We start from the raw sequence: 22211 nt of genomic DNA on the forward strand, positions 1-22211 counted from the left end.
ATTAAGGGTTTTCCGGGGTTGAGTTGGCAAGGCATGCGGAGTCGATGACACCCGGAGAGGCAGTCCGGAGCTCAGTCCTAGGGACATTCGTTTTGACTCCCGCCTTGGTAACCCCACCTGACCATCACCAAGGATCTCTTTCCTGGTTCAGCGCAAACAAAGAACAGCTTGGACTTGGTCCGGAAGTTGTGTAATGATGATTGCCCCTGAAGTAAGGAACGAATAGAGGGGGGCCATTTATTCTCGGATGGGGACCAAAGAACAATTATAAGTCTTGTTCAGACGCCCTTTCATCCTTTGGACTCGCCATCCAACCCTCATTAACCATCCGGTTCCTATCTCAGAATCCCACGTCCCAGACACATCCTTAACAATCGATCCGATAACGCGGCACTGTCCACAAGTTTTTTCAACTTGAACAAACCATGAATCTGGACAGCTACTCACGACTCATTTCCTCAGACCAAGACGAAGACGTCAAGGCAGAGGGTAGGGCTTGCACAACGCTATTGTCGCTCTTGATGCTTGTTGGGATCCTTACGTTGGGCGCAACGATGTGGCACGGGAACAGTTAAAGAACTGAAACCTGCGTGACTTCGGTAGGTACTCAATCCGCGAACACTGTCAATTCATGCGATATCAGTCGTCCTAACGAGTGCAAGATCCAGATTCGATGACCAGCGACAGCGACAGCGGACAGGACTGGATGGCCGATCGGTGGGTGACGTCGAAGGAGAGCTCTCTGGTCATAAGTTGAAGGACGGCCGAGGCATGCGATGACAGAATCATACGTTGGATTTCGAATGATGGACAAGTTGATACCCAAATTTGTTGGATGGTCGAGGACAATCGTCGATTGCTGGATGACGATGGCGTTTTTGGAGTTTCGAGGTTGAACAGCCCTGCGCCGACAGCGTCAGTGGACTTTGGCTTTTGACGGAGTTTTTAGCGGGCTCCATTTGCTGCATGCCAGGGCACCAATGCGGGGAAGTGGAGTGGATTATAGCACAGGACAACTTGGCGTTTGAGGTGGGGCACCTTGACATTAGCATGTGCAGACCGCCTTTGGCAGAATCAAAAACGCTCCACTAAAATTTTCTCGGACTTTGCGTGCTGTGCACATGTCGGGTCGACTCTCGAGTTTCCTTGCTGCCGTCGAATCCTCGATTTTGGATTGCATCAATTACCATCTCCACATCCACCATGCCCAAAGACAACAAGCCTAAAAAGCGCGATGGCGCTCCTGCGATTACCGATGCTCGCTTCGCCAACTTCGAGACCGACCCGCGATTCCAGCTGCCCTCAAAAAAGAACCTGAAGACCAAGCTCGACAAGCGTTTCTCCAAGGTCCTCAAAGATGCAGAGTTCACCGCCGTCGCAAAGGTCGACAGGTACGGCCGCAAGCTAAAGACCGACACCAAGAAGAAGGCTTTGGAACGGCTGTACGAGGATGAGAGCGAGGACGACACAGACAAGGAGGACAAAGAGAAGCCCAACAAGGGAAAGAAGGACGAAGTGGAAGACGAGAGCGACTTCGAGGTCGAGGACGACGACATTGTTCAGCGCGAACTCGAGGCTGCCAACTCATACGACCCTGCCCGTGGTGGCGGTTTCTCCTCATCCGATGACGACTCCGACTCCGACTCCTCAGATTCCGAAGACGAAAAGCCAGAGGTTGAAGACGAGGCTGATGCGGAAACACGACCCGGTATCCGCTTGCGCAAGGATAAAGAGGCTGTGGAGGAAGGCGAGATTACAAACAGAGTTGCCATCGTCAACATTGATTGGGACCATATCAAGTCGATCGATCTATTCGCCCTCTTCTCGAGCTTCGTGCCCCCGGGTGGTCGCATCGAGAAGGTATCTGTCTACCCTAGCGAGTTCGGCAAGCAGAGGATGCAAAGAGAAGAGCTGGAGGGTCCTCCTCAGGAGATCTTTAAGAAGAAAAGTGACTCCGATTCCGACAGTGACTCTGAGGACTCTGATTCGGATGAGGCCATCAAGAAGGAGCTTCTTGAGGAAGGAGACGACCAAGACTTTGACAGTGACGCCCTCCGCACTTATCAGCTCGACAGGTTACGTTACTACTACGCCGTAATGGTTTGCTCCGACAAGAACACAGCATACAAGATCTACGAGGCGACGGATGGCAACGAGTATCTTTCCTCTTCCAACTTCCTCGACTTGCGATTTGTCCCCGACGATGTCACGTTCGACGACGAACCCAGAGACGAGTGCGACAGCGTCCCCGCGGGGTACAAGCCGGTGGAGTTCGTGACCGATGCTCTCCAGCATTCCAAGGTCAAACTCACCTGGGATACAAACCCCGAAGATTACTCAAGGAAAGAGGCTCTCAAGAAGGCCTTCAGCGGTAGCCGCAACGATATCGCCGAGAACGACTTGCGCGCTTACCTTGCGAGCGACAGCTCAGACGACGAGGAGGACGAGGAGGAGAAGGAGCAATTTGAAGCCGAGGGGGCCGATGTCGAGGAAGCAGAAGAGGAGAAGACATTGTCAAAGAAGGAGCTCGCCAGGCGCAAGATGCGCGCTGCTCTTGGTCTTGCTGACGAGCCCGTAGTCAAGTCCAAGAAGGATACTCCGGTGGGCGAGATGCAAATCACCTTCACGCCAGCACTATCCGCCAACGACAAGAAGAAGGGTGACGAAGATAGGGAGGAGACGACCATCGAGAAGTACAAGCGCAAGGAGCGCGAGAGAAAGGAGAGGAAGAGACAGGAGATGCTTGCTAGGAGGGAAGGTCGCGATCCCAACGCCGCTCCTCAGCAGGAGGAAGAGCAAGGCGACCAAGGCGAAGATCTCGGTTTCGACGATCCATTCTTCACTGCTGAGCCTGTGGTACCTTCCAAGACGGCGATTCGCAAAGAGGAGAGGCTCAAGAAGAAGGCTGAGAGGGAAGCTGAGGAGGCTGCCAACGCCGCAGAGAAGGCACAGCTGGAGCTACTCATGGCTGATGAAAACGGTGACAGTGGCCGTCTCGATCACTTCGACATGAAGCAGATCGCCAAGGTCGAGAAGGTCAAGGGCAAGAAGAAGGGCAAGAAGGGCAAGAAGGGCGTGGAGGGCAACGATGGTCTTCAGGAAGAGTTCGCCATGGACGTCGAGGATCCCCGTTTCAAGGCCGTCTTCGAGAGCCACGAGTTTGCTATTGATCCTTCCAATCCCAAGTTCAAGGCTACTCAGGGTATGAAGAAGCTCCTTGAAGAGGGCAGGAAGAAGCGCAAGGATGGACCTAGTGTCACGGAGAAGAGCGAGAGGAGTGAGAAGAACGCCAAGAAGGTCAAGACTGACGATGCAGATATCGATGGTCTGATCAACTCTGTCAAGAGGAAGGCGAAGGCGAAGGCGAAGAAATGATTTCATCACGGGTAGCGGCATATTAATGGCAAGTTTTTGATTTCTGTTGGTTCACATCTACCTGTTGTTCCCTAACTGCCCAGTCTTGTAAATGGTCCTTGGGTCAATGTGGTTTGAATTTAGGTCATGTAGGGTTGCTCCCTTTGTGTATGATGGCCGTACCCTTTTGTGAATGAGGACAGAATCACGTACGGCCACCTCGCAACTCGTTTCCACTTCACAATGGCGGCCATAATATGTGTTACTGGAGGTCCATCAGTTCCTCATGGTCATGTGAGTTGGAGCTCTTGTTGTCGAGTTGTTTGCTTTTACCTTTCTCACTCTGTCGCCCCGAGAAAATAAGCTCGTGTGTCTGGCAAGACCCTTTGAAGGACACTGGGCATCTGTCATTCTTCCCTCGACAGTTTGTGTTCGTCTTTTCCATAGCTACCCCTTTTCTTTGTCCTTCAAGGTTTGCGAGCGATTCTCAACCTCCGGCCAGTCATCAAGGTTCCTCCGTCAGATCCACAACCGGAACATCTTCCCCTCCCATCTCCACCGGTAGCCACTCTTCCACATCATCCCTCGTTCTCTTCTTGCCAGTAGACCCCTTTTGCTGGATCACAGTAGCCACACTCTTTTTTTCGACATGCTCGGTCTTGACGACTTTCATTGCCTTGGAAGAAGCCAGTTTACGTTCGCTCTTTCCCTCACTTCCATCATCCTGTGTCTCTTCGATCTTTTGGTCCACTGTGGCTCCATTGTTGCAGTCAGCGTCAGGCATGTCGATATCCTCCGTCGTAATTGTCGTGCTCTTGTTCTTTGGCGTCTGTTTCTTCTTCTCGCTGGTGCTGATACCGCTTTCGTCTCGCTGCCTGCTGTGTCTAGCATCCACCACGGACTCCTCTCCTTTGCCATTGGATACCCTGTCGCCAACAACAAGTTGACCCAACTTCTCCAGATCCTCAACAACGATATCCGCCTGTCGCTTACCCGCCGTCTTGTCTTCGCACCTAGTAATCCAGCAAGCCGTTGCTCCAATAGCCCTTGCCAGGCCAAGGTATTGCTTTGAGCAGCAGGCAAAGAGAACTTCGTCTTTTCTCATCGCCGGGGAATCGGCCGCCACTGTACCTATTTTCGCGTCCGTTTCCTTGCTGGCATCACCTTTACCGCCGCCCAAATTTGCCTCCTGGGCGATCTGAGGCGTGATAAATCCAGGCAAAATGTCACCTTTCCAAACCCTCGCAACCGCCTCCCCCTCAATACCAGAAGCATAAATCCCACCCACCACCACCACCGCTGTCGCTCCACCTACTACTGCCTGTCTTCCTTGACCCTGATACCCCCTAGCCCCTTTGCCAGCAGCCGTGACACCCATGCGTCTCATCAGTTCTTGGATGATCTTTACGCCCGGTGCCGGCGTTGCAGGCTGCTGCTGCTTCTTCTTCTTTTTGCTCTTCCCATCTTTGTCTCCGTCTGTGCTTGAGGTCTGCTCAGGTGAAGAAGAAGATTCAAAGCCATCCTGCGCGATGAGAATAACCACGTTAACGTCCTGCTGTTTCATCTGCTTGGCGAAGGGCTCTAGGTCCGGGTAAATGTCAAATTCGGAAAGGAATTCGTGGATATAGTGGAGGTAGGCCTGTGTCCAGAGAGCGATTGCGTGCTGGTAGTCGTATTGTTGTTCCTCTTGGGTAGGCGTGCTCGGGTCTGTGGCTTTGGCTTTGCCTTTACCTTTGGAGCTTGATTTGGTACCTGTGTCTGAGTTGGCTGCTTCTGCTGCAGCTGAAAAGAAGTCCGGCTTGCCGGAAGTCTTGAAAGCACCAAGCTGACCAAGGGCTTCCCCAAGCGTAGCATTATGAGCAAAAGCGTTGAGAATTGCGGTCTCACTTGGTTGTGAGGCGTTTGGGCCGAGAATGGCGGCGAAACAGTTCTGAATTGTGCGAATGATGATGCGGCGGCCATCAATGACGGTGTCATGGTGGAGGATGATGATTTTTGGCTTGGAGATTGTGGTGCCCTGGGTGTCTGTGGAAAGTGAGTCGGGAATGACGGGTGTGGTGGGCTGTCTCGACTTGATAATGACAGACAAGTGAGCGGTAGGACTTGGCGTGGCCTGTGGGCTGCTCAGCGGGGTGGTTGCTGAGGCGGTGCTGGGTGATGTGCTATCTGTATCTTTGCTTGGTGTGGCGAGAGGAGATGACGATGATATGGATGGGCAGGTGGTCGGTTCCGCTGTATCGGACAAGGTGCGTTTGGGATGTGGCTTCGACGTGGTTGAGGGAGGGTTGGTTGCTGTGGTCGATGGCGTCAGGCTGTCGGTGATGGTATCAATGGAGGAGGCCTCCTTACTAAGAGGTGAGTCCATTTTGAGAATATCTGAATGGTGAATATTTTCCCGAAGGTCTTAGCGGTCAGTTCTCGTTACCATATGTGCGCAATAAGAGGTGACCTGCGTGAGATCTGAAGATGGTATGAATGTCTGTGAAATAAATGCCTAGAAGAGATGCGTTGAAAGGAAGATAATAAAGGGCGCGGTGAGGCGTGATGAAGGCCTTCACTTTCTCGTGGCCGAGTCAAGTTTATTTGAAGGTGAAAGAGGTTGAAAGTTCAAAGAAACGTCCTTTTGGATGTGGCCGCATTCTGTACTGGAAGATCACGGTGAATTACTCGTGCAGGATACGGAAATGAGACGAGAACGTGGACATCCTGGATCCGTTCTTTCCCATGCCTCATGCATGCAAGAAAAAGACGCGATGACACAAGTTTGGCAGAGGTTTGCTCGAATACAAACGGCGGGCAAATCATCTGGTGTCACTCTTCGGACATTTTTTTTCTTCCGCGCCATCGCTATTTCTCTCCATCCATGTGCCCTGCTCCCCGGAGCATACGTGCGGGTGGAGAGAAAGAGATTCCATCAGTCAAAAGTAATAATCATGCCGTTGGAAAACCTGCGACTCGGCCTAGCGAGGTTACACTATGTTAGCATGGATGATGATGGGGGATTCGATCGCGGACACTCCACGATAACGTATCGAGTGTACGTTTTCAGCTCAATTTTGAGTGGCTATAGCATTCACCAATGGCTCTTAAAGCTTGAGAATGCGTTTGAGAGACACACATTCGCTATTATCGCGGTATAGAGTGGCGTGAACAAGAGGCCACGATTGAATGCAAGAAAGGCCAGAGGGTGCTTGCAAGTTGCGACAAGGAGTTTCAATCCTGCTCGTGAAACTAGGTATAAAAGATAGATGCAAAAACATGACTTCCCCAATAAGCAAGTCATGGTAACATGGCATTCACTTGGGTAGACAAATAAAGATAGATGCAAATGGTTTCAAGACATAATAGGAGGAGGTTTTGATATCGCAGACCCTAACCCTGATGGTGATCAATGAAAAGACAGCTGGGTCCACAAACGCTTCCACTTTCTGTCGTCATTCTTACCGGGTTCGGAGGGCTTTAAATTGTCTTGTTTACCAGCTTGACATTTCTCTGAAAGACTCAAATCTACATTTCTTATCTTGCACATTTTCAGCATTCTCGGTATCAATTTAGCCAGATCTTCATTTTCGGTCCTGATCTTGACGCCCATCTTGCCAATTACCCCACCATGACAACCTCCCACAGCCTCAAAGCAGCTGCACCACCAGCAGCTCCCCTCACCGCGGCCCTCACCACCCACCTTGCCTCCCTCCTCCCTTCCTCCTCCAGGGACAGCCTGCGCACCTCTGTCCTCCCCTCGCTCCTCACCTCCATCGCCGCCACCTCCACTGCCCTCCGCGCCGCCCAAGACGTCTCCCTCGCCGGCTCCTCTAACTCCTTTGGCGACGACCAACTCAACGTCGACGTGCTCGCCGAAGAAGCCATCCGGCTCTGTCTCGCTCAATGTCCTTCCGTCGTCACCGCCTCCAGCGAAGAGGACCCTATCGAGAAACCGGTGCAGCACACCGGCCTTCCCTTTCAGGTTGTCGAGGCTGAGCAGGATCGCACCCACGGCGAGGTCTACACGGTCGCGTTTGACCCACTTGATGGGTCCTCTATCATTGCGCCGAACTGGACTGTCGGAACGATTTTCTCACTGTGGGATGGCACGTCAGCGCTGAATGCTAGTCCGAGGGAAAAACAGGTCGGGGCGGTGTTGGGTGTTTATGGACCGAGAACCACGGCGGTTGTTGCGTTGAGGTTCCCAGGGGAGGAGAAGGGCGTTTGTTTCGAGGTTGGGTTGTCGGAATCAAGCGAGGCAGGGAAAGGGCAAGAATGGGATCTTATCCGCCCCTCTGTCTCTTACGCGCCGCCCCCTTTCAAAACGCGGTACTTCGCCCCTGCGAACTTGCGCTCGACCAACACGCACGCGGCTTATGCCAAGCTGGTGGCGCATTACATGGCGGAGAACTACACGCTGAGGTACTGCGGCGGGCTCGTGCCCGATGTTGTGCACGCACTGGTTAAGGGGCATGGAGTGTATCTGAGCCCAGTGACGGAGACGAGCAAGGCTAAGTTGAGGAGTCTGTATGAGCTGTTCCCGCTGGCGCTGGTGGTGGAGTGCTGCGGTGGGCGGGCGGTAGATCCGGTGAGCGGGGAGAATATCTTGGGGGATAAGGGAGTGGAGGGGTGTGATGAGCGTGGTGGTATTGTGTGCGGAACAGCGGAGGAAGTTGAATATGCTAAGGAGGTACTGTGCGGTTAAGCATGAGCAGGGGGGGTTGAATGGATTTCATGGCCAAGGGACCAAGAGATGCATGCCGATGTCACAACGTCAAGTTGGTCACGAGATTATAGAGGCTCATCGTTCGCTTCTTTCGAGATGATGGTATAGATTATAGATTTCAAGAGTTTAGACAATAGAGGACTAGAAAGACATCTTTACGTTACGCAAACTGAGAGGCAGACAAGACACGGATATAGGTTTTCAAGAGTCTACCAACCGGCAAACCTACACGCTCAATGCTTTATTCAAAAGAAAAAAGATATAAACGAAAAGGGAGAGAGGACTGAACGTGCGAAAGCAAGACAAAGTACGGTAAAAAGGAAAAGAAAAAGTGTGGGCGGTACCGGATGCGGGCTGGTAACTTCTATTCTGAAAAAATAACATACAACACCAGGGATTCGCTGGTCGTCACCGACCCAACTACTAGTCTGGCCCTCACTGGCTTATCTATGGGAGAGCGGACGGGATCCCGAGTTTTCCAGTGGGTATGGTCGTATGTGCTCTCTGTATATTGAGCTTGGCCCTATAAAGGAATGTTTTGAAGGAGATGGGGGCTTGGGAAGCAGAAGTGGTAGTGAACTATCGCGAAGTCGTTTAGAAGCCACAGATCTCAACACGACAGGCGATCAGCCAAGTAGTGTTCACCATTACACCAACCGACAACGGGAAGGTGCGGAATTATGTGAGTCTCATGTACCTACCCTAGCCCCTGGGTCGGTAAGAGTTGGTATGAAATGCTTAGTCAATAGCAATAACGTTTTGCATAAATCTTCGCCCTATTGGCGGTTCTCGAACTGAAGGGTATAATATTCTAAAGAGTGTGTCCAAACCCATCCCTGCCCATCCTCGTAAAACTCGTGAAACCATCAAGTGTGGGATGCCACAACCGGTTCATCCCATCACATACAGGTGTGAAGAAAAACTCAGTGTCGACGTAGCTTGGCCAATGCTAGGTCACACTCTCAACCTTCGCCTCGTGACTCGTCCCCTAACATGATTCCAACCCTGTCTGAGCGCGTGTTGAACGGCACAAGTCCAGCGGCACACCCCATGTTCATTTTCCCCTTCCAACATCCCCGACTCAAGCGGGGTCTATGCCTTCAATCCATCTACCTTGCGAGTGGAAATCCACCCAAATCCCCTCCATCACATCCCCCAAACTTAGTTGGCGAAAATAGCCCAGTCCACGCTAGTAGGCTGGTCACCATTGCAGTTCATGTGTCCCTCAGCACCCACCCGCCTGCTGCTCTGGAACTTGTTGATCGAGTCTCTGGTAAGATCAGAAATGTCTCTGCTCCCGACATGGACAGGATAGATGCTGCTGCTCTTGACACCAAACACACAGGTGTTCGTAATGACCAGACGGCAATAGCCACTGTTGAACGCCCGGTCGGACCAGTACGCGACATAGCGGCCCTGGTGCCCCGCATAGTAGTCGCGAATGGAGGCGCAGTCGGAGACGAGGGGCGAGTTACCCGACGTCTTTCTGATGTAGGACGAGGCGCCACAGGAGTCGGCGTACTGAACGCCGTCGTTCCAGTCAAGACGCTTGGTGAGGGTGCCGGGGTTGAGGGACTGCCCGGAGGCGTCCATGTCGATGGAGCACTTGAGGGCAGGGTGAACGAGAACGGTGACGTTCCGTCCGTCGCTATTGGTGAAAGTGTCCGCGACGTAGGCCTCGGATTCGACGATGTAGGTGTAGCCGTCAGGGCTCACGGCTGTCTTCACGGCAGAAGGCGTGAGGGGAGCGGCGGCGGCAAAGGCGCAGAGAGAGAGGAGGGCTGTGGAGAAGAGCATTTTGAGAAGAGGCTTTTGGGGATTTCGGGTGTGATATGGTCGCAAAAGGCTGCTGGAGATGTCTTTAGGGTCTGGCTTTGGTGGTGAGAGGCTGGATGAAGGAAGAAGCTGATGATGATGATGTTGATGAGAATATCGCCGTATCCTCAAGGAGCGTTGTCGTACTTAGAGATTTTTCCTGGTGATGCAGACAACGCCAAGTGAATCTTCGATTCTGACTCTTTCCCTTCATCATCATCATTTCCTTCCGTCATCGGAGCCACGCCAACAACGCCGAACTGTTGAGGACTCGTGAGGGGGCTTTGAGAAGTGCCAACATCGCGTATGCACGATCAAGTGATTGTGATAACGTTGCCAGGACCACACGTTCGCCGACTGACCCCATCCTCCACGCAAACAGGACGGCGATGGTGAAGTTTTTCGAGAGTTGAAGTCGGGAGGAGCCAAGAATTCTGCAGACAGAGGTCAGAACGCAACGGAATGTAGCAGTAGAAGTTGATAGTTTCTCAGCCACATCAAGCATGGAAAGGCCAAAACTCTCACGAACTCCGCTATCGAGTTCTTATTACTGATTGTTGGGTGTTTCGGAGTTACTGGAGAGTAGTACTCCATGATCAGAGTAGTATCCACTGGGTGTAAAGCGTTGCGATGAGGCTCGGTACCGGTGCTGTAGGTTGCCAGGTTGATGAGGATGTCCGTCAACGGCAATGATAGGCACAAGGCGCGGCCCGAACCAGTATCGGCCGGGGTGAGATCGTCACTGGTCTAAACCGAGACCCTGAGTCGATACCTAGTGTATACGCATTCGTAAGGGCCTTTCAACATGTGTTTTCGCAAACTGGAGGCATCAGCTGAGTGTATCTCGGAGTATACACAGAGGTGAGCTGATATCCAACAAACACATGTACGGTGGAAAATATCGATGGGAAAGATCAACGACGGCGAGCATCTCTCTGTGGAATAGTATTGACACTGCTTGACGTACGGCATGTCGCTTCAGGAACACCAATAAGACCCTTGATCCTCCTCCTTCACGTAGTGTAGACAACATATCCAGCACGCCGTAAAAAGGGCCTAAAGGATCAGTACCGGCGAGTTTATCTCATAACAGCAAAATGGGTATGTGCCAGTGATGATGTGGTGGTCGGTGTGATCGAGACGCAGTCATCTGGCAACTCCGTAACAAGAGCCACGCCAAAGATGCTTCTAGTATCGGTATGATTTTGTTCCCAACGTTAATGGTAAAACAAACGAGAAAAGACCGCATCACGCTCGTGATTTGTTTGCGTGATCATGTTGCTGATGCCACTCATTAGTAAAATGTAAGCCGGAGACGTTGGTCGTTGCTGCCCGTAACGTGTGGAATCCGAGGCGGCGCGGTGGAGCCAGAACAACGTTGAAGTTTCTGCCGAAAAGTGACCTTGCTGCTGTTGGGATAATCGTATCTCGAGACAACGACATGGTGTTGAACAAAAAGTTCGTGATAAGTGGAGGTTCATGAAGATTGCCAAGCCAATGGCATCACCCCGTCGGCTCCCGTCCCCACAACCCGAATGGATGGGAAGGGTTCATTCCTTCCATCCGGATGGCAGACCGACCCCGCAGATTGAATCCATGTTGGAGAACTTGAACTTCACGTAGTGTATGTACGTACTGCTGTAGCCCCGATAGCAGCGGAGGACGGGAGGCTCTGAAGGTCAGCAGCGAACAGCGCCTTCTGTCAGCGCGCTATGTACCCGGGCCGTGCCAGTGCCACGCCTTCCCCTGAACAGGGACTCGATTGTTGACGATTCTAAAAAATAGTGGGGGCGAGGCACGGGTCGGTACCTAACGGTCGTTAAATGGTCCACACTACAATTGGACAACAAGATCCCGATGAAAATCCGTTCTCTCCGACCATGCTGCCCCTGCCCCTGTCCAGAATTCCAACTTCTTGGAGTATCACCAACACTCTTACTATTTCGACTTTATCGATTACACATACACCAACTTTGTCTTGTATCGTTGTGACCCAAAGACAACTAAGAAATCTGTGGCGCATCCACGACTCTGATTGCCCATGATCTGAATCTGACTTCAGCATGACCAATAAAAACTCAACCTGACACTTCCCTTGTAGAGTATTTGCCCCCTTCATTGGCCTTCCAGAATCACAAGCCTCAGAGATGCCGTCCCCACAAGGCCGAACCCCGTGAATGCCTTGTCGTCCGATTCGATGGCTGCTGGAGTCCTGAACCAATTCTGCCGTTTGTTCCGATTCCGTCTTCCCCACCGACATTGACACACGCTGTATCATGCGTTCCTCGCTGCTGCGAGTTCCTTAGATTTCTTTTCAATACTTTAGTCTTTTCTTTGCTTTTCTTGGTGATCTCCATTTTCGGTGTCATCCTGCCACTTCTAGTTCCTCGTTTTCACCACTCCCCGATTAGTGACAGTACTTAGAAGCCAACCGGCTGGTCAAGATGCGCGTGACCAGTGTACCGCTCGGGCTCCCGACTACGGCGAAACCCCTCTTTCGGTCGTCGACTGCCCGTTCTGCGAGAATCATCACAAACACCAGCACACCCCGGCGCACACAATGTACATCGGCTTGCGGACATAGGAACGTCAACCAGTCGCGCGCTTTGGCACATGCTGCTCGGCCTGCTGCCCGCATCATCCTCCCTGCGACATTTACCGCTGGCCAAAGGAGGAGAGCAACAACTGCTACCGCCGCAACCGCTGTTCACAATGGTTAGCCAAACCCCGACCTCTTACTGGCGCCATCACTCCCGTAATGAGAGATCTTGATTTGACTCTTTCCTACCCACAGCAAACCCAGAAAACCTTGGCCCCATCCAAGAATACGACCGCCGAGTCGCCAATGGGGAGCTACGAAATGACGACCATCAAAGAGGTGAGTGAGCATGCAACACTTGGGAGCTCAACCTATAGACGGAACAAGAGCAGCCGCTAACTAACGCGCCTCATATTTGCACAAACAGGAATTATCCAGAATCTCCAGCATCTCCACGAAGAACTCCGGAATTACGCGGCACCTCCCGTCGTCCGCCCGACCCTCGAATCTCTAAAACCGCAAAAGTCTCTTTTCTCCTTCTTCGGCGGCAAGTCCAAGAGTGCCATTGCCGAAATCCCTGCCAACCTTCCCCGGGGGCTCTACCTCTATGGCGATGTTGGCTGCGGCAAGACCATGCTCATGGATCTCTTTTACGACACATTACCCCATAACATCAAGTCGAAGACGAGGATACACTTCCACAACTTTATGCAGGATGTCCACAAGCGCCTCCACAAGATCAAGATGCAATACGGCAACGATGTCGACGCCGTTCCCTTTGTTGCAGCCGACATTGCCCAACAGGGAAGCGTTCTCTGTTTCGACGAGTTTCAATGTACCGACGTCGCCGACGCCATGATCCTTCGCCGCCTCCTCGAGGCTCTCATGTCCCACGGCGTTGTGCTTGTCACGACCTCCAACCGACACCCCGACGAGCTGTACATAAACGGTGTCCAGCGCGAGTCCTTCATCCCCGCTATTGAACTGCTCAAGAACCGGCTGCACGTCATCAACCTGAACTCCAACACCGATTACCGCAAGATCCCCCGTCCTCCTTCCGGTGTCTACCACACTGCGCTCGACGCCCACGCAGCCTCCCACGCCGAGAAGTGGTTCCGCTTTTTGGGCGATCCCGAAAATCCCGAGCCGCACCCCGAGGTGCAAACTGTCTGGGGCCGCGAGATCCACGTCCCTCGTGTCAGCGGCCGTTGCGCCTGGTTCACCTTTGACGAGCTGATCGGCCAACCGACAGGTGCTGCCGACTACATTGAGCTGATGCGCTCGTACGACGCCTTCATTGTCACCGACATCCCTGGTATGACCTACCGTCAGCGCGACCTGGCCCGCCGCTTCATCACCTTCATCGACGCCGTATACGAGTCGCACGCCAAACTTGTCTTGACGGCAGCCGTGCCCTTGACAGAATTGTTCGTTTCCCGACAGGAGATTGAGGAGTCACTCAAGAAGCAGGGCAAGGCTTTGGACCAGACGCATTCTGTTGCGGATGTGATGAGTCACATGATGGATGATCTCGACCAGAATGCCGACAAGCTCTCCAAGTCTAACCTGTTCAGCGGCGACGAGGAAGCCTTTGCGTTCGCGCGTGCGCTGTCGCGCTTAACTGAAATGGGCAGCAAGATGTGGGTTGAGCGTGGTATGGGTCTGGAGGACAAGGGTGGTAAATCTGAGCATGATAGCTGGACGAAGACGAGGAGTAGGCAGATGGAAGACAGCATGTGAGATAACAAGGAAAAGGAAGTGATGCGGTTGCTTGGTTAACAGAATCGATACCCCGAAAGACAGAGCGAACGTCGCTCCACTTACATTACCCACGCGGCTCGTCTGCAAAAGACGTGAGCCTGGAAAAAGCATGCATTGGTGGTTTCGTCCTTTTTTCAGTTCTTTTTAGGATCCTTTTTGGCGCTAATGCTAATGGCAGCGGACCTTGGTGCCGTTTCTCTGGCCGGTTTTGAATACTTTGCTTTGTGATGTCTTAATAGCATGCTGTCCGCTCAGACGTGAAGCTGTGCTACGGCAGAATGAAGTTTGACTTGGACACTTCTTACAATCTTTCCAATAACACAGCATTATTACAGAGACAGTATTAGAAACCCTCAGTATTGAACCGCCACTCAGCCCTGAGAGCTAACTTACTTACCTCACACTATCATCACCATGCATCATCACAGACGCCCAAGTCTACATAACCGATCACACAGATAAACCCAAAGTGGTTGACTTCCCTCCTCTTCCCCTTCAGCGAGACCACGAAAATACCGTTCAGTAAAGACCAGGAAACAAAGAATACGGAACCTCCTTCTTGTATCGTTCCCACTGCTCCCCATACCTGCTCTGCATGTACTCGCTCATGTACACCGTGCTCCTGCTAACAAAGTGCCAGATATGGAACGCCGCCACGCCCAGGGCCGGGATCCAGCCGCCCGCCGCCATCGCGTACCCGGCCCTCCACAGCGTATACCCGCCATAGTTGATGTGACGCGCCTTATTCCAGAGCCCTTCGCGGCAGATCTTGCCCTCATTGGCCTCGTCATCCTTGAACTTCTTGCGCGTGCGCTCCGTGAGGGTCTCGATCGCCATGCCCGTCACGTACATGACCGTGCCGAGGGCGATGGGCAGCGGCAGGGACATGTACGTGCCCGTGGCTGAGTCGAAAGTGAAGGGGATGGTGATGCGCGGGGTTGAGAGGGCGGCCGAAGTCGAGGTGCTCAACAACAGCAAGGAACCCATGGTGTTGACGACCGTGTTGAACAGCGACACCTCCACCGCCGCAGCAGGGGTAAGTTCCTCGCGCGATAGACTCAAAAGCCAGTAGATCTGCTTGAGACTGGATCCCGCAGACATGAGCAACAGCAAAAGGCGCGGTAGGGGGAGGTGCCGGATGATGGACGCCTTGGTTCCCTCCGCAGTAGTCGTCTCCAACACGTAGTCGTACAGCGGGATCGACGAGATGTTCAGCTTGGACAGCAGGCGCGTGCCCCAGTCGCCCGCGAGTAACTTGTACTGTAGCAGCGGGTCGAGCGCGCGAAGGCCGATGAAGGTGGCGGTGCCCAGCAGGTTGGACTTGTACACACCCCGCTGGATCAGGTCTTGAGGGTTCCGAGAGCCCAAGGAGGAGGAGGAGGAGGACGGCGCGGTCTTGCTGCCACTGGTGCTGCTCTTGCTGCTGCTGTTGGGCTCGCTGGTGTGAGACTTGCCGTGAGACTCCGAGGCGGCATGTTTACTGTTAGGTTCGGCGTGGTGTTTGTCATTCGGCTTGCTGTCGATCTTGCCGTTGGCGGTCTTGTTGGTATCGTTGGCGTGTTCCGATCCCCTTCCCATGGAGGGAGGGAAAGCCTCAGCTGAGGACATGGTGGTGGCTTGGCTATAGATGAGTGTCTGCTTTACGTTGGTGTTGTGGAACGGTGGGGTGTAGGCTGTTTGGTTTGGTCTTGGGTCGAGGTTGACTTCGATCAAGAGACGGGAGAAGGACTGGGACGAGCCGAGTTAGAGGTAAAAGAGGGGTTAACTGTTCTCAGATAGTATATTAGTTTGTGTGCCCCTAACAATCATGCAAGGTGCTACATTTTATTCAGTTCACGTCAAAGTTGCTGTTTCCCAAACGCAGTAATAAGTTGTGTAAGACCTACCTCTAGCTCCACTTGCCTTTATAGGTCTCCACATACTTTGTACCTACCTATCTTGATGATAGAAAGACCAGCTCGGTTGCCAGATAGAACGAGATACCTCTAGACTGAAGAGGATGCAATCATTTTGTCATCCGTACCCTCCTCTTCTTCGCTTCAGGTCCGTCCGAGGAGCTTCTCAGGAGCTTCCTGGGTACTCAAAAGCATCTCGAAGCTCGGACGCCATGGCGCTTCTCCGCTTCACCCCACTCTATAACGAGGAGTTAGCGTCGGATGGTGCTCAATTGTAGCGAGGAATGAAGTCATTGCTAGTGTCATCCCGCCATTAATTGTTAGTGTGCAGGGCCTCAGCGGACAAGCGGAGACCAGAAACCTTATCTTGACGGCTCGGTCCTGGCTTCCTCCGGTTCGTACAGTCGGGGGTTAGGTGCCCTGGTCTCCGCCGAAGTGGAAGTAATCGAACCCTCTGCCACCTTGATCCTGAACATATCGTCCTTTCCACTTGTTCATCTATTGTAAGACAGCATAGTGCTGACGAGTCATGAAGCCCGAGTCACCCCTATCCAAAGTAAACATACTAATAAAGTTAGATAACGAGAGTGGAGATCAAAGTGCTCGGCCCGTGAAAAAGAAGGGATGCTCGCCATGTTCTTGAATACAATTCCGTCCGCCTATGAGGAATGCCGTGGTCAGATTTCAGCGGTGATATAGCCGTGATTCATTTGCGAAAAGCAGAGTCGAAAGATGCACAGTCTTATACATACAATGAAACCAGAATTGAATGAGACAGCAACATATGACCACCTCAACCCTCTAAAGCCCGCGAGTGAAGTTCGAGGTCTCGTCAACTGCTCTTCAGTCTTGTTGCTTTCACTTGCTAGTTGATGCAAGGCCTGTGGAGAGCCACGCGTGCAGTGACCAGTGCAACCACGGGTTCGTCACTAGCGCCTTGGCAGGGGCAGATCCGCCCTGACCGCCCCAGGCAGCAGGGGCATCAGTGGAGCCTCCCCGCGCGGAGTGCTTATCGGGGCCTTATCAGATAGCCAAAGCAGCTTCCGAAACGGGCCAACGGCACGCACGGGGATGCATGACACATCAGTCAGTCTCCAGGCCGGCCTTGGAACAGGCACCTTGTTGGTCCCCAGGTCCCATCGCGCGGTGAGGCCCGGTCCCGTCTCTTTCCCATTCCGTCGCAGCGCATTCTCTTCATGCCATTTCCTCCCTCTTTCATCCATCAACCAAGTCAACAACACCCACTCCAAACACTATCGTAACATTCACCAACAGCCACAATGAAGATCTCAAACGCATCGCTTCTTGCGCTGCTGCTCCCCGCGGCAAGCGCCCGCTTCGTTGAGCAGGCCGAGCAGAACCGCGTCATGCTCTTCCCTGATGGCATTCCCGAGGAGCCCAAGTCGACGACGAAGTATCACATTGAGCTTTCGCCCGGAAACACAAGATGGGTTACAGAGGATGAGAAGTGGGAACTTCGACGTGTATGTAAACCTTATCGGGGACCGGGGATTATCGAGCGAGGTACTAACAGCTGTTTTGCCCATAGAATGGTCAGCGCTTCTTCGACATCACCGACCATGCCGAGCTCGGTACTTTCAACAAGCGCCCCTCCAAGCAGAGTGTCTTCCCTAAGAAGCCGACGCAGAAGAAGGACCTCGAGCCATTGCTCAAGAACCTGTCCAAGACTGAGATGGAAGACCATCTCACCACTTTCACCTCTTTCCACACGCGGTATTACAAGGTATGTGCGCGCAGCATGGCTTATCAAGGCATGCCATTGCTCGCGACATGATAAGCTAACCTCGGCATGTCAATAGTCCGAGAGCGGACGTCAATCGAGCGAATGGCTTCTTAAGCAAGTGCGTGACACCATCAAGGCCGCTGGCGCCGACGACACCGTTACTGCTCGCCACTTCGAGCATTCTTGGGGTCAGAACAGTATCATTGCCACCATTCCCGGCAAGACCAATGCCACCGTAGTCATCGGCGCGCACCAGGACTCGATCAACCTTTGGCTTCCTTCCGTTCTCGCTGCCCCTGGCGCCGACGACGATGGCAGCGGTACCGTCACTATCCTGGAGGCTTTCCGTGTGCTGCTGCAGTCTGAGGACATTATCAAGGGCAACCACGAAAACACCATCGAGTTTCACTGGTACAGTGCTGAGGAGGGTGGTCTCCTTGGCAGCCAGGCCATCTTCACCACATATGAGAAGGCTCGCAGGGGCGTCAAGGCAATGCTCCAGCAGGACATGACCGGCTTCGTATCCCGCACCCTCCAGGCCGGTGAGGTGGAAAGTGTCGGTGTTATTGTCGACTATGTCGACCCAAACCTGACTGATTTCATCAAGAAGATCATTGTCGAATACTGCGATATCCCCTACGTCGAGACCAAGTGCGGCTATGCCTGCTCTGATCACGCTTCTGCTTCCAAGGCTGGGTATCCCTCGGCCTTTGTCATCGAGTCTGCTTTCGAGTATTCGGACAACCACATTCATACTACCGACGATCTCATCAAGTATCTCTCATTCGACCATATGCTCCAGCACGCGCGCATGACTCTTGCTTTTGCCTACGAGCTGGCCTTTGCCGACTTTGCCAAGTTGGAGAAGGGACACGGTGATCTTTAGTGAGGTATCCAAGTTGGCATAGGGTCAATATAGTAAAGCGCAGCTCCATTTGGGATAAGAGCGGGTTTTGGTTGGGAATACCCATGTTTTGTTTGGGTTTATGGATGGTTATGAATAATAGCAAATAGGATGAACATGATTATTAACTTGGTCCGGGGGTTGAGCTATTGCTCAGTGTCTCGCAGTTTGCTCCCAACGCCTGGTTTTCCGCACAGACTTTTCGAATACTACCTACCATGATAAGGGATCCTGCGCTCGTCTTCAACAAACTGCATCACTTGAACGCAGAAGATCGGTCGTCCCGAGTTGGATCATTCCGAGTCCACATACATTCTATCCTCACTCCCCGCACGCACCCGTGCCGACTCGGGACCGACACCATCCACCCAACCACTGACGTCATCAACAAATGTTGGTGGTGACTTTTCACCTTTCAGGCGAATGGTCGTCCATGACAACGCAAGCTTGTTAACATTGAAAGGTCTTGGGGAGATGAGTGCCCCGACCCAATATCGGTCCTTTCATTATCTCCTTTGCTTTATGTGTTCTGGACGAATTATGAAAAGTCATTTCGAAGGACGCACTTAACCAAGATTCTTGGCGCTCGAGCCAACAAGGTTCTCAGCATCTTCCGGGCAGGTACTGACGGGTATTAAAACAGTTGGGAAGGCACATTTTGCAGGGTCCATGTCCTGTCAGGAGCAAATGCTCCGAGCAATCTGAAAGTGCACTGATCTCGTTCATCATGACACCTGCCCATAGCCCCAAGTGACACGCTTTTCTTTGGACTTGTTCCCTTGCTACTCCCGGAGACTAAGCTAGAACTTCCAGTGGAGGACTCATTGTCCCAACATTCCATCTCTCATCTTGATCATCATTGCACACCTACTAGACTATTCTACTATATAACAATCATCATCAACATCCGTTTCTGTATCTCTGACCCACATATACATTGCTTCCATAAACACTCCACGAACATCTCCCGTCATGACCAAATCCAAGTTTCCAGATCACATCTCGGATCGTATCCTCGACCTCTGCGCATCCTCTGAAACCGTCTCTTCACTCCTCGCAAAAGAACCCAGTCTTTCCCCCAGTGCTGCCTGGAACCAGCTTTACGGCCGGCATGCTCTAAAGAAGAGGTCTCTAGGCGTCGACGAGGAGGACAAAGAGGAAGAGGGGAGTTCCAGCGGCAGTGAAGAGGAGGAAAGTAATGGCCAGGGTTCAACAACTTACTACAAGTCACCACCCACGCCCCCTCATTCGCCTCGTTTAGCCCAGGAACACCTTGATCGGGCTGCGAAGTGTGGGAAGTGGGGAGGGAAGAAACCGAGTGAACTATTTTTGCAGGTACTTAATTACTTCCAGAGGCATGTTATGTGGTTGATGGGATTGATGGGAGACCGCTGACAACTTCTGTGGCAAGATATATCACGATGCACTTTGCACACTTGACGATGATCCCCTCAGGGGTATGGTCAGCCCGCCGCTTTTGGGGACCTGCGGTACTGTTCCGTTGACGATAATCTCCGTGTACGTAAAGCTATTCATCCCATTTTATCCTGTTGATGGAGCACCTTTTAGCACGTCCTTAAAGCTGTTGATATTAACTTACCATCAACCTGAAAGCATCCCCGACATAGCCCGCCACATGGCCAATCTGATCTGCCGGGCAAAACACGAAATCTTTTTAGCAACAAACTACTGGCAATCGAGCGTTGCCTCAACCTACCTAACAAACGCTATAAGGGACCTCAACCGACGTCTTGCCTCCGAAGCCCACTTATCCTCTGGGGTAGAGTCCCAGCCACAAAAGAATAAGATAGTTCTTAAAATCCTCTACGATCGCGGAACCCCCAAACAACTTCTCTCGCCCCACCAGATCGTTTCTCCAGATACCTACACCGACGCCTCCACCGTCGGTCTTCCCCATCCAGACGAGATCTCGTTTATCGACATGCAAGTGATGAACTATCACACGCCCATCATGGGCACGTTTCACGCCAAGTACATGGTGGTGGACAGGCGCGTGGCAGTGTTGCAGAGCAATAACATCCAGGACAACGACAACCTGGAGATGGCGACGCACTTGAAGGGTCCAGTGGTGGATTCACTTTGGGATATGGCGATGATTAGTTGGTATAAGCACTTGGAGCCTGGGATGCCGTGTGTTAATTCGCCGGCTAGTGAGGCGTGGGGAAGGGAGAAGGAAGTGGAAGAGACGGGAGTGGGCCAGATTGAGAGGAAAGTGGAAGTTAAGAGGCTTGCTGTGACCGAGGAGCCACCCACCACTGGGATGACTACTCAACCGACTGTCACTCCCAAGGTTCCCCGACACACAACCGAAGAGCCTCACTATGACACTTCGATAGCAGCCGAAGTCGCCCGTGTTCAAACCTCCTTGGCATCTAAACGCGATCCAGGCAGAAGAGTCATCGAAACACACCTGCAAGCTGTCACTCGTCTCCTCAACCACACTCGCAACCCCAACTTCACGGCCGACCCGCTTGCCCCGGACCCGGTCACTGACCCAAACAATAAAATGACCCCTTACCTGTTCCTTCCTCATCACCAAGCCTCCATTCAAGGACAATACCAACAACCCGAGGCAGTACCAATGGCCCTAGTCAACCGCGCCCCTTACGGATTGCCGAACCACTCCTCCGTCTCCAATCCGCAAAATGCCGCCTGGCTTTCTGCCCTCCGCAATGCCACTCACTCCGTCTTCATCCAGACCCCAACTCTGAACGCCGCTCCTTTGCTCCCCGCCATTCTTGATGCCTGCAACCGCGGCGTCCAAGTCACTTGCTATGTATGTCTGGGATACAACGACGCAGGCGAACTGCTTCCTCACCAGAACGGTCACAACGAAATGATTGCACATCAGCTATACTCATCGCTCTCGCCTGGGACGAGGCAGAATCTGCATTACTACTGGTACGTGGCCAAAGACCAGACGAAACCGCTGGTGCAGTCCAAGGGGTTGAGGAGCTGTCATATCAAGTTGATGGTTGTGGATGGGCACGTGGGCATCATGGGGAATGGGAACCAGGATACGCAGAGCTGGTTTCATAGCCAGGAGATTAATGTGATGATTGATAGTGAAGAGGTTTGTGGGACGTGGATGAAGGGGATTATGAGGAATCAGAACACGGCAATATACGGGGCGTTGGATAAGGAGAAAGGGATGTGGGTTGATGCGGAGGGGAAAGAGGCGGATGGGGTTATTGGTGTTGATCCGGGTGGGAGAGTAAAGAGGTGGGCTAAAGGGGCGGTGGGTGCGGTGAAGAGGGTTCAGGGGATTGGAGGGTTTTAGAGTTGTGGTTAGGAAGTATGGGGTGTGTTTCGGGTGACGAGTAGACCGTTTTGCGGACGGTCGCGGATGGATGGCCCAAAATTGGGTATTGGATTCAGCAAAGTCTGTAACGTTGATAAATCGAGGGACTGTGTACTAAACTGGAAAATAAGACAGATATCTGCTTGGATACCTGCCCTATCCAATAGAG

General features: G+C 52.6%; 9 protein-coding genes across 9 annotated transcripts; 6 read left to right on the plus strand and 3 right to left on the minus strand.

Moving 5' to 3' along the window:
* Window positions 1-1203: 1203 nt before the first annotated feature.
* Window positions 1204-3430, plus strand: NEUTE1DRAFT_60600 (uncharacterized protein; the record flags this gene model as incomplete). The annotated part of the gene is made up of 1 exon (XM_009851258.1): window positions 1204-3430. One exon carries the CDS (start codon window positions 1204-1206, stop codon window positions 3373-3375), a length of 2172 nt encoding a protein of 723 aa, XP_009849560.1.
* A 429-nt stretch (window positions 3431-3859) lies between these two features.
* NEUTE1DRAFT_108844 (uncharacterized protein) lies at window positions 3860-5719 on the minus strand (the record flags this gene model as incomplete). Its single annotated transcript, XM_009851259.1, has 1 exon — window positions 3860-5719. One exon carries the CDS (start codon window positions 5717-5719, stop codon window positions 3860-3862), a length of 1860 nt encoding a protein of 619 aa, XP_009849561.1.
* A 1121-nt stretch (window positions 5720-6840) lies between these two features.
* Window positions 6841-8224, plus strand: NEUTE1DRAFT_145354 (uncharacterized protein; the record flags this gene model as incomplete). The annotated part of the gene is made up of 1 exon (XM_009851260.1): window positions 6841-8224. One exon carries the CDS (start codon window positions 6965-6967, stop codon window positions 8039-8041), a length of 1077 nt encoding a protein of 358 aa, XP_009849562.1.
* Window positions 8225-8409: 185 nt separating this feature from the next.
* NEUTE1DRAFT_40208 (uncharacterized protein) lies at window positions 8410-8577 on the plus strand (the record flags this gene model as incomplete). The annotated part of the gene is made up of 1 exon (XM_009850540.1): window positions 8410-8577. One exon carries the CDS (start codon window positions 8410-8412, stop codon window positions 8575-8577), a length of 168 nt encoding a protein of 55 aa, XP_009848842.1.
* Window positions 8578-9223: 646 nt separating this feature from the next.
* NEUTE1DRAFT_128734 (uncharacterized protein) lies at window positions 9224-10049 on the minus strand (the record flags this gene model as incomplete). Its single annotated transcript, XM_009851261.1, has 1 exon — window positions 9224-10049. The coding sequence occupies one exon, from the start codon at window positions 9857-9859 to the stop codon at window positions 9224-9226; it is 636 nt and encodes a 211-aa protein (XP_009849563.1).
* A 2272-nt stretch (window positions 10050-12321) lies between these two features.
* NEUTE1DRAFT_60607 (uncharacterized protein) lies at window positions 12322-14293 on the plus strand (the record flags this gene model as incomplete). The annotated part of the gene is made up of 3 exons (XM_009851262.1): window positions 12322-12592; window positions 12672-12755; window positions 12844-14293. The coding sequence occupies 3 exons, from the start codon at window positions 12322-12324 to the stop codon at window positions 14154-14156; spliced, it is 1668 nt and encodes a 555-aa protein (XP_009849564.1).
* Window positions 14294-14696: 403 nt separating this feature from the next.
* Window positions 14697-15914, minus strand: NEUTE1DRAFT_38506 (uncharacterized protein; the record flags this gene model as incomplete). Its single annotated transcript, XM_009850452.1, has 1 exon — window positions 14697-15914. A coding segment is annotated over one exon (1218 nt), but the record flags the coding sequence as incomplete, so codon positions are not given.
* A 1392-nt stretch (window positions 15915-17306) lies between these two features.
* NEUTE1DRAFT_145358 (uncharacterized protein) lies at window positions 17307-19077 on the plus strand (the record flags this gene model as incomplete). Its single annotated transcript, XM_009851263.1, has 3 exons — window positions 17307-17556; window positions 17622-17816; window positions 17893-19077. 3 exons carry the CDS (start codon window positions 17353-17355, stop codon window positions 18700-18702), a joined length of 1209 nt encoding a protein of 402 aa, XP_009849565.1.
* Window positions 19078-20356: 1279 nt separating this feature from the next.
* On the plus strand, window positions 20357-22021 carry NEUTE1DRAFT_39728 (uncharacterized protein; the record flags this gene model as incomplete). The annotated part of the gene is made up of 1 exon (XM_009850512.1): window positions 20357-22021. One exon carries the CDS (start codon window positions 20357-20359, stop codon window positions 22019-22021), a length of 1665 nt encoding a protein of 554 aa, XP_009848814.1.
* Between the last annotated feature and the right edge of the window lie 190 nt (window positions 22022-22211).

The sequence above is a fragment of the Neurospora tetrasperma genome, assembly GCF_000213175.1.
Source record: "Neurospora tetrasperma FGSC 2508 unplaced genomic scaffold NEUTE1scaffold_2, whole genome shotgun sequence".
NCBI classification, from domain to species: Eukaryota; Fungi; Ascomycota; class Sordariomycetes; order Sordariales; family Sordariaceae; genus Neurospora; species Neurospora tetrasperma.